This window comes from Vipera ursinii (assembly GCF_947247035.1).
Source record: "Vipera ursinii genome assembly, chromosome: 2".
Classification (NCBI taxonomy): Eukaryota; Metazoa; Chordata; class Lepidosauria; order Squamata; family Viperidae; genus Vipera; species Vipera ursinii.
Window position 1 is genome coordinate 120,622,848 of NC_139513.1, and position 12,951 is coordinate 120,635,798.

At 41.4% G+C, this 12,951-nt stretch overlaps 1 protein-coding gene across 2 annotated transcripts; it reads left to right on the top strand.

Annotated features, from left to right (window-relative positions):
- The first annotated feature begins 1,280 nt into the window (after positions 1-1,280).
- SLC25A19 (solute carrier family 25 member 19) lies at positions 1,281-12,726 on the top strand. Of its 2 annotated transcripts, XR_014491582.1 has the most exons (8): positions 1,281-1,361; positions 1,729-1,917; positions 3,296-3,451; positions 4,631-4,801; positions 7,080-7,263; positions 7,560-7,690; positions 9,183-9,677; positions 10,990-12,726. XR_014491582.1 is itself a non-coding variant. In XM_083355407.1 (7 exons), the coding sequence occupies exons 2-7, from the start codon at positions 1,786-1,788 to the stop codon at positions 9,381-9,383; spliced, it is 975 nt and encodes a 324-aa protein (XP_083211533.1). In that variant the 5' UTR covers positions 1,281-1,361; positions 1,729-1,785; the 3' UTR covers positions 9,384-12,726. The 2 variants fall into 2 exon arrangements, 1 of the variants encoding a protein (XP_083211533.1); XM_083355407.1 differs by having other exon boundaries at positions 9,183-12,726.
- Positions 12,727-12,951: the final 225 nt, after the last annotated feature.

The window sequence follows — 12,951 nt, forward strand, 5'->3', positions numbered from 1 at the left end:
CCAGCATTACCCTGATTTATTTAATAATGGTTTGATGAGTGAGACACAAAAGTCTAGATCTCTAATTATGCTAGCTTGTTTAACCATACCTTATTGAACAATGAATTAATATAACACATTACTCCACAAACTGATAATTTTGTACTAGCTTAGTTTGATATGTGAATTTAGCCATGTGGTGATTTTGATTTGCACTAGTTTCCCCCCAAACTTGGCATCTTCAGATGCTTTGGATTTCAACTCTTTCTTATAAAATCAGATCTTATTAAAATCAAACACAGTTGAAGAGTACCAGGTTCAACCACACAAATTATGCACAGCTAAATACTTTTTTGGGGATGGGGTGGGGGGGAATACCCTGCCTGGAGTTAGGAATAAAAACTCATTAGGGTGAGATTGGGGCTGCTTGTTGAGGTAGCCTCACCAGGTAATACATACGGTGGAAATGACAGGGGAAATCGTTTCGTTCGTTCTCTGAACAGATGTATCCTTTGATCGAGATGGAACTAAATTATATGTCCAAACTACTTATACACCGCTATGTGGAACGGGAGCAGGGAAAAAGCTTCTTCAAAAGTTGTACATGGCTGCCACGCCTTAATAAAAAGCGCACAAGAAACAGGGAATTTAACATCTTTACATCTTCTTTCCCATCTCTGCAACTAGAAAATCAGAAAGGTTTGTTGTGCCGTCCCACGTACAGCTATTTCCAGAGAAATACCAAACTTCTTCACTGAAGATCGACGAGAATAAATTACCGGGGAGTGGCGTCCTGCAGTCCGGAAGGATCTGTATTTTAGTTTTTTTCCGGGTTGTGCGGTTTCTTTGGCAATTTCTTAAGAAATAAATCCCGACCCGCTTACCTTCGCTCCTTCCGATGTGACCTAAAAACATATTTATTTGAACAAGCCGGCCTGGTCTGATGGGTTTAGGGGTATCTTAACGTTTTGTATTAATTTATTAAATTGGGCTGTTGTATTTAATATTTTTTAATTTTTATATATTGTATTTTATTGTATTGCCCTGTACACCGCCCTGAGTCCTTCGGGAGAAGGGCGGTATAAAAATTAAATTAAATTAAATTAAATTAAAATGCATCCGCATATGCACATTCATCGGAGCCCTTTTTTTTTTAAAGAAAACCTTCGCTCCCCCGTTTTCTCCCGCCTCGATCCTCAGGCATAAGCACGCATCCCGGCATTGCAGAACTACATTTCCCAGAGAGCCCGGCGGCTGTCATCTCAAGCGAGAGCCGCGTGAGGTCGTCCTTCAGACCTGCCGCCCGGGTGGAGCGAGGTTGAATCTTTGCCAGCGCCCCGATTGGTCGCCGCGTTTCGTTGCCGTGGGAAGCCGCGGTCTGGGTGAGCCTCGCTGGAGCCGAACGAGGGCCTCGGGGGAGGGTCGCGATTCCCGGGCGGGGCGGGGGGGGGAACAGGGCGGAAACCTGGGCTGGGTGCTGCAGCGTCTGCTTGAAGGCAGCCACAAATGAGCCGCTGGGCAGGTTGATTGAGGACATGTGTTCGGTCACGGTCACGGCCACGACCACGACCACGCGAAGTCGGCGCGCGGCTCTTTGGGAGGAATGCAACTTTAAACATGCTCAGATGAGCTGAATGCAACTTTAAACATGCTCAGAGGCTCTGTTTTCTCTTTATAAAGACCGCCGAGTTCTTTCTCTCTCTCTCTCTCTCTCTCAGTCCGATCCCTCCTTTTTTTCTTTGCCTCCAGTGTTGGTGCCCCGGGGGCGTGGATGGAGAGCAAGGTCCGTAGGCCTCGTAGGGAGGGATGGTTGGCTATGATCCGGATTCCGAGTGCAGCTCCCTTTCGACTGTGAAAGTAGCAGCGGCGGGATCCGCTTCCGGATTGGTCACTCGGGCAATGATCGGCCCTTTTGATGTGCTCAAGATTCGGTTTCAGGTATTATCTTTATGACATTGGACAAACAAGAGGAAGCGGGTAAGGGGCACACACACACACCCTCCCATTCTTCCACTACTATGAAGGAGCTGATTTGGCCATTAGCTTTGACTTTCCAGAGGTTATTTAATTGGGGTCCAATTACAGAGCCCGCTATTTTTAACTCTGCTGTCTGCATAAGGTTTTGCATCCAGGCAGAAACACAGCTGAATGTTCCTTCACCTGAAGACATTGTTCCTCGTTTAAAGGAACAGAAGGTGGTTCTTGAAGGCACTGATACAGCGATCCAAGACCTACTAGTTATGATCGTTATATGGAATCGGAGGCAGGTGGCTTCTAGGAGAAAGTTACTGGAAGGCAATCTTCCTGACATATCTGGCTTGTGAGATTGGACTTCCACAAGTATCTGAGGAGCCCCGTGGGAAGAGTACTAGACTAGAAAGCCTTCCTGCCTGATCTATGGTAGCGTAGTTGCTCCTGTGCTTGTATTGTGCAGTTCAGTGTAGCGGCATTTCTTTGGGTGTTGCACTGCCAGCTTTGGCAAGGAAGCCCTATGATGATTACTTAGGGCTGTTTGAAGGTTTGCTTTTACTCCAGGGTTTTAAAACAATGTTTAAATGATGATAAGCCTTTTCCTTCTACATATTCTAAACTTTGGGAAATATGTTGTAGGCTAATATTTTCCCTTTCTAACTGGCACACCTTTTGTGGTGGGCCTTCTGAAATTAAGAGGCCAGTGTTGTGTGTGCAACCTTCCAGATGATAGAAGTTGCTGGAAGGCTATGTGGGGCCTATGCCTATTCTAAAGTAGCACAGTAATAACAGGTAGTCCTCGACTTATGACCACAATTGATCCCAGAGTTTATGTTGCTGAGTGAAAAATTTGTTAAGTGAGTTTTGCCCCATTTTACGAATATTCTTGCCATGCTTGTTAAGTGAATCACTGCAGTTGTTAAATTAGTAACATGGTTGTGAAGAATCTGGCTTCCCCATTGACTTTACTTGTCAGAAAGTCGCAAAAAAATGATCACATGACCCCAGGATACTGCAACCTTCATAAATACGAACCAGTTGTCAGGCATCCAAATGTAAATCTTGTGACTATAGGGATGTTGCAGCAGTTATGCAGCAGTGTGACTAATGGACATAAGTCACTTTTTCAGTGCCGTTGTAACTTTAAACAAACTATAAGTCAAGAACTACCTGTATTTATATATTTCCTGCCAGGGTAAATAGTAATTATTCCCAGGTAAGCAAGTTTTATATCAGGCAATAGCCTAAGACACTCTGATGATAAATATCATAGCCCTAAGACATTTTGGAGTTTTAAATTTTCCACATAAGCATTATATAGTTTACTCATGCCATCATTTTTCAGCTTCAGATAGAGCAGCTTTCCTCCAAAAATCCACATGCGAAGTATCACGGTATCTGGCAGGCCGCTGGTAAGATTTTTCAGGAGGAAGGGGTCACCGCGTTTTGGAAAGGTCACGTCCCTGCTCAACTTCTTTCCGTTACCTATGGGGCTGTCCAGGTGAGAACCAAACAATATTTTATCTATTCAGCCTGAAAATGAGGACCCAGATTGTTGGGGGCAATAAGCTGACTTTGTAAAAATGCCGCTTGGGGGCCCCTGAAAGCCCTAATAAGCAGGCATACACATAGAATGAAGGCTATTGCTAAGCACATTGATTTGTGCTTCTTAGATTGTAAGCTGCCCTGAGTCTTCAGAGAAGGGCGGGATATAAATGGGATTTTTTAAAAAAATACTACTTTTCTTAACTTCTAGAGTAATCTGTTTAGCTGTCTTCTCATGTTTCTTTTCAAAAACTGATTTTACTTTTTTTTAGAATTAATATGAGAATTTAGAATTTAATTTAAAATTAATTTTTAGAATTAATATGACACAATTGAGTTGTTATCATGGAATATTCTGGAACTAAAGATTCGTTCTTAGCAATACTTGGGATGTCATATTAACTTTTCACGTACTTTCTCTTTAGCTAATGAGTTAATTTAAGTAATTTTAAATATTAATTTAGAATCTCCATGCTTGCACAAGACTAATATCCTATTTTGTTTTGTCCAGTTTTTATACTCTATCAATCCTTCTCTTAGAGTCCAAAAACTCTGTGCTCTATTTTCTCTGATTTCACATTCCTACTACAACTTTTCATCTCAGATCCTGAAATTCAAAATCACTCTTCTGTTGATTTTTGCAAAATGATGAGAAGCACATCAGCTGCCTCTTCTTGTTTTGACTATTTAGTCTATGTTGAATACTAGTTTGTAAACTGATGTAACTCTGAGTGGTCTAAGTTATTCTTTCTCAGATGTTGGGTATGTTCATGTAGAGTGCTAACTCAGTACTAACTGAGTTTACCCAGTTATTAGGGTTCAGCTATTGTAACATATTAAACCATTAAATATATTAACTGAATCCATGCCCACTGAGCCATAAATTAGCCAACTGTTCAGCTCTATTGATACTTACAGACTTCCAGAGACATCCACCTCCTAAATACTGTAAATGAAATACGGTAAGCGAAAAGATAAATCAGTGTCCTAACTAATTACTTCAGAGATGCAAAATCTGAATTTCTGGACCACATGTATTCACAGAAATTATTTTTTAAAAAATATCCTTGTGTGATCGGTGGCTTTCCTAAATCAAATATGTAAATTTCTGATTGTTTTGGTCTTCTTTTACAAGTTTGTCAGCTTCGAATTTCTGACCAAGCTGGTGCACCATGGCACATCTTATGATGCTCGTGGCTTCACTGTGCACTTTGTCTGTGGCGGTCTGTCTGCTTGTGCTGCTACTGTGACAGTTCAGCCTCTTGACACGTTGCGGACTCGCTTGGCTGCCCAAGGAGAGCCGAAGGTAAGAGATGAATGAAAGCACCCCCAGCGCTTCTAGATTAATTCTGCTCTTGCCAGCCAGAGAATATTTTGATTCCTTACTTTACCCCCACAGTATTTATTTAATGAAATGACACCATTCTGACTGCTTTCCAACTTACTTAGAGTCTTAGGGCATCTTAGAGATCAATGCATTTTTTTATGGCATAATCTTTCATAGAAGGGACTGTCCTGTATAGGTGTCACAAGATCCTTGGTTGATCTGTCAGGGAACTGACAGGCAAGGTTAGGAGGAGTGCTTGGGTTTGCCGAAATAGTCCCAAAGGGTGAGGGCCACATGATAGGTACGAGTCAGGAAAATACTTTGATAAACAGTTGCATTTTGAGAAGAGCTAGGGAAGCAGCCTGACAAATAGGCAACCACCATACGTCATGGTTTACAGAATGTGAAGTCAATATGACTTGTTTACCAAAGCAGAATTATTTTGGCTTAATATTCAACCATTTTAGTTTGCAGAATTCGGGGGCAAAGTGGCAGAAGAGCTTGAGATCCAAGGTGTTCACTCTGTCTCTTATCTGTCAGCTACTCTGTAAAGAAGCTGCTACTCTTTCAAGTCTGTCACTGTGCACCCGGGAAAATCCCGTGTTTTGACTTAAGAAGTTCCTTATTCTAATACATGTTAACGTTCCCCCTCAGATGTTAAGTTTCCTTTAGGAATAATCTTTGCTTCTCTTACGCAAATTTGAAATTCTGTGCTCAGAAATCCTTTCTTTTGCGCAGAAAGATTGTTATGCGTTCAGAATAAGCAGTGTAAATCTAGATCTTACTATACAGCTAGGCATCGTGGAAATGTGTACTTTGCATAATAGATTGTTTTGCTTTTCATTACTCTGTTGAGAAGGCAACTATGTGGGAGGAGCAAAGGGTAGCATGGGGATTGTCAGGTCGTGACAAAAAGGCACAGGGCCTCTGCTGCCAAAGATTTATGGCTGGCACATGGCAGAAAGGCTTCTCTGAGATGAGTCTTTAGGAAATCTGTAGAGATGCTTCTCTCTTCTCTCTCTCTCTCTCACACACACACACACTCACACACACATACACATGCATCAAGCTTTTAACTGGTTAATTGCTCTAATGATTTTATTGTGATGTGTTTTTAAAGTTTTACATTCTTTTTAAAAAAATTCTTAGCCATCTTGAATGCTCATAAGAGCAGAAAAGTGAATAATATGCTGGGATCTGCCAATACATTAAAATACATTCTTCTTGGGAAGAACTCAATGGATATGAAGGCCAATACCAGCTAATGAACTGGTAGCTGTGATTTCACCTGTATATACTGCTACTACTACTACTACTACTACTACTACTACTACTAATAATAATAATAATAATAATAATAATACCTTTAAGACTATCAAACAACAACATCTGCCTATCCAGTTGTTTTGGGATTGCACCCAAGGCTCCTATTACTATTGATACTACCCTTGCTTGCCTTTGCCACAGTCTTTCTATTTCTATTTGTAGGTCTTTGTATTTTGCTATCTTCTCCAGTTCTTTCTCATCTATTCTGCTGTCTCCAGGCACTGCCATGTCCACTATCCAGACTTTTTTTATAGTGGATGTGGCAGTGCCTGATGACAGCAGAATAGATGAGAAAGAACTGGAGAAGATAACAAAATACAAAGACCTACAAATAGAAATAGAAAGACTGTGGCAAAGGTAAGCAAGGGTAGTACCAATTATAATAGGAGCCTTGGGTGCAATCCCAAAACAACTGGAGCACCACTTGAACACCATTGGCATTAAGAAATTTGCCATTAGTCAATTGCAAAAGGCAGCCTTACTAGGAACTGCTTCCATCCTGTGACGATAACTATAATACCATCAAACATCCACATCTGCCTCTCCCAGGTCCTTGGTAAGGACTCGATAAGTAGACAAAAATGCCAAATCCAGTCTGAACATCTGGCTGACTGTGCAATGATCAATAGTAATAATACCTTTAAGACTATCAAACAACATCTGCCTATCCCAGGTCCTTGGGAAGGATTCAATAGTGGAGAAAAATGCCAAATCCAATCTAAACATCTGATTGGCTGTGTAACAATCTCTAATACAGTGATGACCAAAAGTATTAAGAGAGAGAGAGAGATAGCCAGTTCGGGTAACTAGCAGAAGCCACATCTCTTAACAGTTGGAGCTTTTTAACAGCATAGCTGAAATCTAACTTCCATACTGAGAGCAAAATTTGCATCGTGGTCAAGGAAAGATGCTCCTTCTTAAATTGTTTTAGATTTACAGGAACCTCCGCCACGCTGTGGTCAGCATGTACCAGAAGGAAGGGCTGCTGACTTTCTATAGGGGGCTGAGCCCAACCGTCATTGCCATTGTTCCTTATGCCGGCTTCCAGTTTTCCTTCTACAGTCTCCTGAAGAGGGTGTACAACTGGATGGCTCCAAGCGAAGAGATGAAGAAAGGTTGGTGCCAATGGTGGGGCCGGGCAGGGCAAAGGGGGCAGGTGAGCCCCTGGTATACCACGAGGGCTGTCTGTCCCTAGAAAGGTCTGCTGCCTCAAGGTTGGAAATCAGTTGTCAGCAAAATTGTAAGAGTAAAATCGGTAAGTTAGAGGAACCCATGGAGGGCCTTTCATAAAGGTAATCCTACCCCCGTGATTCATGCCTCTCTTACGTTGACCAGTCCAGAGCTTTGAAAGGGCAGGATCAGAGTTAGCTATGGAGCGCTTCCCTTTCCTTCTAACCTCTTGGTTTTTCAGGTAATATTAAAAACTTAGTGTGCGGAAGCTGTGCTGGTGTCCTCAGCAAAACCTTGACATATCCCTTTGACCTGTTCAAGAAGCGACTGCAAGTGGGTGGCTTTGAGCAAGCCCGGGCGGCTTTTGGGCAGGTGAGAGGGGATTTGGCTTGTGGAAATCTTTCTTATTCCCCTTCCTCTCTCTTTTTCTATGCCAAATATATCAGGCAGTATGAAGGTAGTGGAGTGTATCAGCTGAAACGACCAGACTTTCTCCCCTTTTATGCAATATCTAAGTGAGGGGTTCTACCTCACCTGCTCTCCTGCCCTTATTTTAGTGTTTTTTCAAACATGTCAATTCCTAGGTGTGTGGACTTCAACTCATAGAATTCTCCTCAATGGCCACGTGTGGCTGTGGGGTTCTGGGAGTTGAAGTCCATACACCTGGAAATTGCCATGGCTGGGAAACACCGCCTTTGATGAAGATATTAATAGAAGTATGTTCTCGCCACCACTGAGAACTGTAGCTTTCATGCTTGTAGCCTCCAAATATATGCTGGATGTATTGTTTGTAATGGAACCATTGCTCCCCCCACCCACCCCCAGCTATTTCTAAACGAGAATCTGGAGCTGATGTTTTCTCTCCTCCCCTTTTTTCCTGTTTCATGGAGAAGGAGGGCAGTGAATCACATTGTGTTTTCACTCAGCTTGCAGTTGAATAAACTACAGTTTGTGCAAATCACAGTGTCCCATGTTTTGACAGATTGCTTTGTTATACACAGTGCCTACTAGCTTTAAATCATGTGCAAAATAGAAAGAGGAAGTGGGAGCACCTGAACTCAAGGCTTCCCTCATCTTGTTCATGTAATAAGGCACGACTTAGATTTACTTCTAATTAAAGGTAAAGGTAAAGGTTCCCCCGCACATGTGTGCTAGTTGTTTCCGACTCTAGGGGCCGGTGTTCATCTCCGTTTCAAAGCCGAAGAGCCAGCGCTTGTCCGAGGACGTCATGTGGCCGTCATGACTAGACGCCAAAGGCGCACAGAACGCTGTTACCTTCCCACCGTAGTGGTCCCTATTTTTCTACTTGCATTTTGACGTGCTTTCGAACTGCTAGGTTGGCAGAAGCTGGGATGAGTAACAGGCGCTCACTCTGCTACATGGCACTCGGAATTTGACCTGCCAAACTGCTGACCTTCTGATCGACAAGCTCAGCGTCCTAACTCACTGAGCCACCACGTCCCTTTTTTACTTCTAATTAGTGACCCATTATTCACCTTTCTTCTTACAAGATATTGAACATATACCCCTTCACAATAAAAAAATGTTTGTCCTGAGTTTCTTTTTTGTTCAACTAGCCAATTTGGGGTGGCTGTTTTCTAAATCTCAGTCCATATCTCTTAAGCATACTATTCCTGGTTTTTCCCCCCTCTCATTTTCTGTCCAGAGACCAATATACATAATCTGGCTATGCAGTGCTTCAGATTCGGTTTCCATGAGAGAGCACTAACATAGCACTTCTTGCCATGACTTTTCCCCACAATTACATGAGACTGAATCCAATGCCCTGTTATATCTAGGAGAGAAGACATGGTACCCAGCCTGAATCTTTGCTCTTGTTCACTCACTTTCTTGTGCCTGGCAGGTTCGAACATACAGTAGCATCATGGACTGTGCCCGACAGATAATCTTGGATGAGGGACCCAGAGGATTCTTCAAGGGCCTCTCCCCAAGCTTGTTGAAGGCTGCTTTCTCCACCGGCTTCACCTTTTTCTGGTATGAGCTCTTTTGCAGCCTTCTGCTAACAATGCAAGACTCCAGTGGGTCCAAGAAGCAAGAAGGTTAATGTAAACAAGAGCTGCTGCCTGACTCCAGTGGATGTTCTTGGAATATAATTCTGGCAGCTGCAGTCATCATCGTTGGGGACTGAGGGGTGAGGCAGGGCATATGGGATTGGAGAGTTGAGATAAGTGACTTTTTGCCCAAGCCCAGTATGCACATCGCTCATTGCTTTAGTTCAAAACAGGAGCAATGGCTCACCTCAACACCTGCTCCAGTTGCCTCTTTAGTCTGCAGCTGCAGCATTTGTGAGTCTTGATGAGGTTCATCATCAAGGCTTCTGAAGATCTGTGTTGCAAAGGTGTGTATACTTTTCCTATTGTTTCATAACAGAGAATTTAAATCAGACCCCAGTTCACACACCAAAATCCCCTTTTGTGACCCTGGAAACTAGGTACTCTAAAACTGAACCCGATATTGACCGGTGGATGGCCAGACTCCTCCAGCATGACCATTTTGCAATGCCTGTGATAAGCTGGAGGTCCTGGCCTTCAGTAGTGCTGATGGGACTTTCATTTAATAGGCAATTATCTGCCTTGACCATTCAGCCCAGGCAGTAAAAATGCTACCGCTGGGATTTTACTGGTGTCAGGTCATCCCACATTTCAGTCGGTGCCTCTTGGCTGAGGTTCTTGCAGGCTTTGTGATTTTTGCAGTGTTTCATTAGTGAGTCTGTGAAAATTGTCTGTTGCCCTAAAACCCTAAACAAAGCAGAGGAAGCTCTTCATAGCTTTCCATTCTGTGTTAGCATTAGTGTTCATGGTTCCTCTTGCCCTACCCATACATATATTTTTGTCACTTCTCCAAATTAAAAAGAGGCCAAGCCTGTAAATTAGACATATATATTTTTTGCACTATCAACTTCTCCCTTCTTACTAAAACACATGCTAAACACACATGTTTGATCTAAATTCTTAAAGAAGTTTTTCATTTTAAACTTTTCCATTTTCCAACTTTTCCATTTTGAATCTAAGTGAAAAAATAGTGTTGACTATACAATTATTCAGGTTTCATTTTGTGAGAAGATACATCTTTTAAATTATTGTAAATTATTTTTCTTAAATAATGTTATCCTCTGATAGCTTTTTTTCCCTCAAGAAAAAGCTCTGGAATAACAATGGATACCTTTTTTTACAGCAAACTCTTTAACCTTGTATACTGTGGGGGGGGGAATAGTTGAAGAGCACCATTTGCCTGGATGAATTTGGCCCATTTTATATATGACAAAAGCTATAAAGAAAATTAAATGATTGATGCAATCTTGTCGATTTTTACTCAGAAATAAATCCCACTATGTACATTTAGAATTGCAGCCTTAAAATAGTCTTCCTTTCCAAGTCATTTATAGATTTCTCAATTTTCTGGTACCTGCTCTGTATTTACATTAAAAAGTTCACAGAAGTTGGCTGGTAAGTTTGCTTTAAGGGCTTTGTCCTCACAAGCTAAATATTCTTGTACTTTTCAGTTTTGCCTGATATAAAATATATGAGTCGTCATAGTTCCAGTTTCAAGCACAGGGAGAAGCTGATTCTCTGTTCCTTGCCCGTTTTCTATGCACTTCTCTGTAAAATGTAATGTAAAAACATACAAATAATGTATATTTATTTATGTAGATATTTTTGTACTCTATAATCTTTGCGTGGTATCTGGGAAAAGCAGTGACTGCAACCTGACAAGATAAAGAACTGGGAAATCACCAAACATCTTACAACAATCCAGTTGATTTCCACTCCATAACTTCTTTGCAGCATAGGGCAAATCCACATTCAGATACACTGCTGAGTTGAAGGTACTGTGGTGATACACAAGTACACTCCAGTTTGCTATATACCTGATAGACGTAAGCAAAGCTTCTGAAAAGAGAGGTTTAAAAAAAATAAAGAGATTTGTTTCCAGCAGTATCTGCAAATTCTTTTTATAAAGCTTCCAGTACTGGCAGGATGGAATTTAAATTCTTTCGGTGTCAAATCATGCTGGATCGGTAGAATTGGAGCCGTTGGTGTTTGGAAGCATAGAGATTGCAGGCTGGAAAGTTTGGAGTTACTTTCTTTTGCTTACCTACTGGGTCAGGTTGTTCCTTGTACACTTATCTGTATTTATTTTCATAAGAGCTGTGAAAGTCACATTCCAGCTACACTACATACCATTGGAAGAGCCCTGGCTTGTGCAATCTTTGCCTTATGTACCCTAAGAACAAAGGTTGCTTGTATTTCTCTGAAATGTTTATTTTGGACAGGTGGGTTCTTTTCCCAAAGTGTTCATAGGCCTGCCTTTCTTTTGTTGTCTAAGATGGGAATTGCTGATTCAGAGTCTTTCTAAAAGGCACTTAGGGTAGGCTCCTTTGTCAAAAGGCAAACAGCAGGTTCACCAGAAATGCAGCGACAACTGTCCTTGACTCACAACATTTTTTATTATTATTTTATCAAATTTTGAGGCCATTGACTCCTTAATGACTCTGGATAGATTACAGACAAAAAAACAATAAATATGAATAAGTACACTACTGACTAGACCACTGTTTCTCAACCTTGAGAACTTTAAAATGGGTGGACTTCAACTCCCATAATCCCCCAGCCAGCATATTCCCAGAATTGCACCCCTCCCCCAGCATGCTGGCTAAGGAATTATAGGAGTTGAAGTCCATCCATCTTAAATTTGTCAAGGTTGAGAACTGGACTAGAAGAACAGAACACCAGTTAAGAACCAACCATAACTAAAGGGGGGTTCCACAATCACTCTGCCCTCAGGGGCTCTTGTGTCCTTCTCCACCTATACAAAAGAGGCATTAGCTCATGAAACCTGTCTTTCTATTCGAATTACATTCTTTTTAAGCATGCAAACTTAAAATGCAAGCATGAGGTCACAGCACAGAAGGAACACTTTGTAGTCTCCAAATATAAGCTAGGTTACTTATCTTTCAGTTCACTACCGTTTAGCACCTCCTTCAGTCTATTTCCTCAAATATGTTAATTTTAAAATATTGTGCCTTATGACAATGCCAAAATCAGTGTATACTTTAATACTTCAGTGTTTACAAGATGGCATAACATCAGTAGGTCAGCAGTCTCTCCCCACACCTCCAAAATGGTTGATGGTTATTAGCTGGGCATCTATGCCAGTGAGAACCCCGATAGACTTGTACTCCTAGTACTGTACTCTAAATGATCTTTGTTGACATCTAGGGTTGTGCAAGGTTTCAGATTCCATTGCAGAGATTGTTGTTCACTCCCTGTGTTTAACATGAATGCTTAATCTATAGCACTGTGTCTGTATTTTTCATATAAAGATTTATTTTTTGTAGCTGAGACAGTTTGGACCACCCACTTTTCTAGTCCATAGAACATGTGTCTATTGTGAAAGAAAAATAAATATATAAATATATTTATCATAAATTTGTGGATTATTTTTTTCTTTTTGCAATCGCCAGTCTTCTTCTGAGAATCCAATGGAGGAACAGCATGTAAACATCCCTTTTCATTTTACTGCACCCAAGCAGTAGCTAGGAAGGACTTGGGAAAGGCAGCTGAAGGCATGTTTTTTTATAAACAGTACCCTTAATGTCTGGTTACTGTATT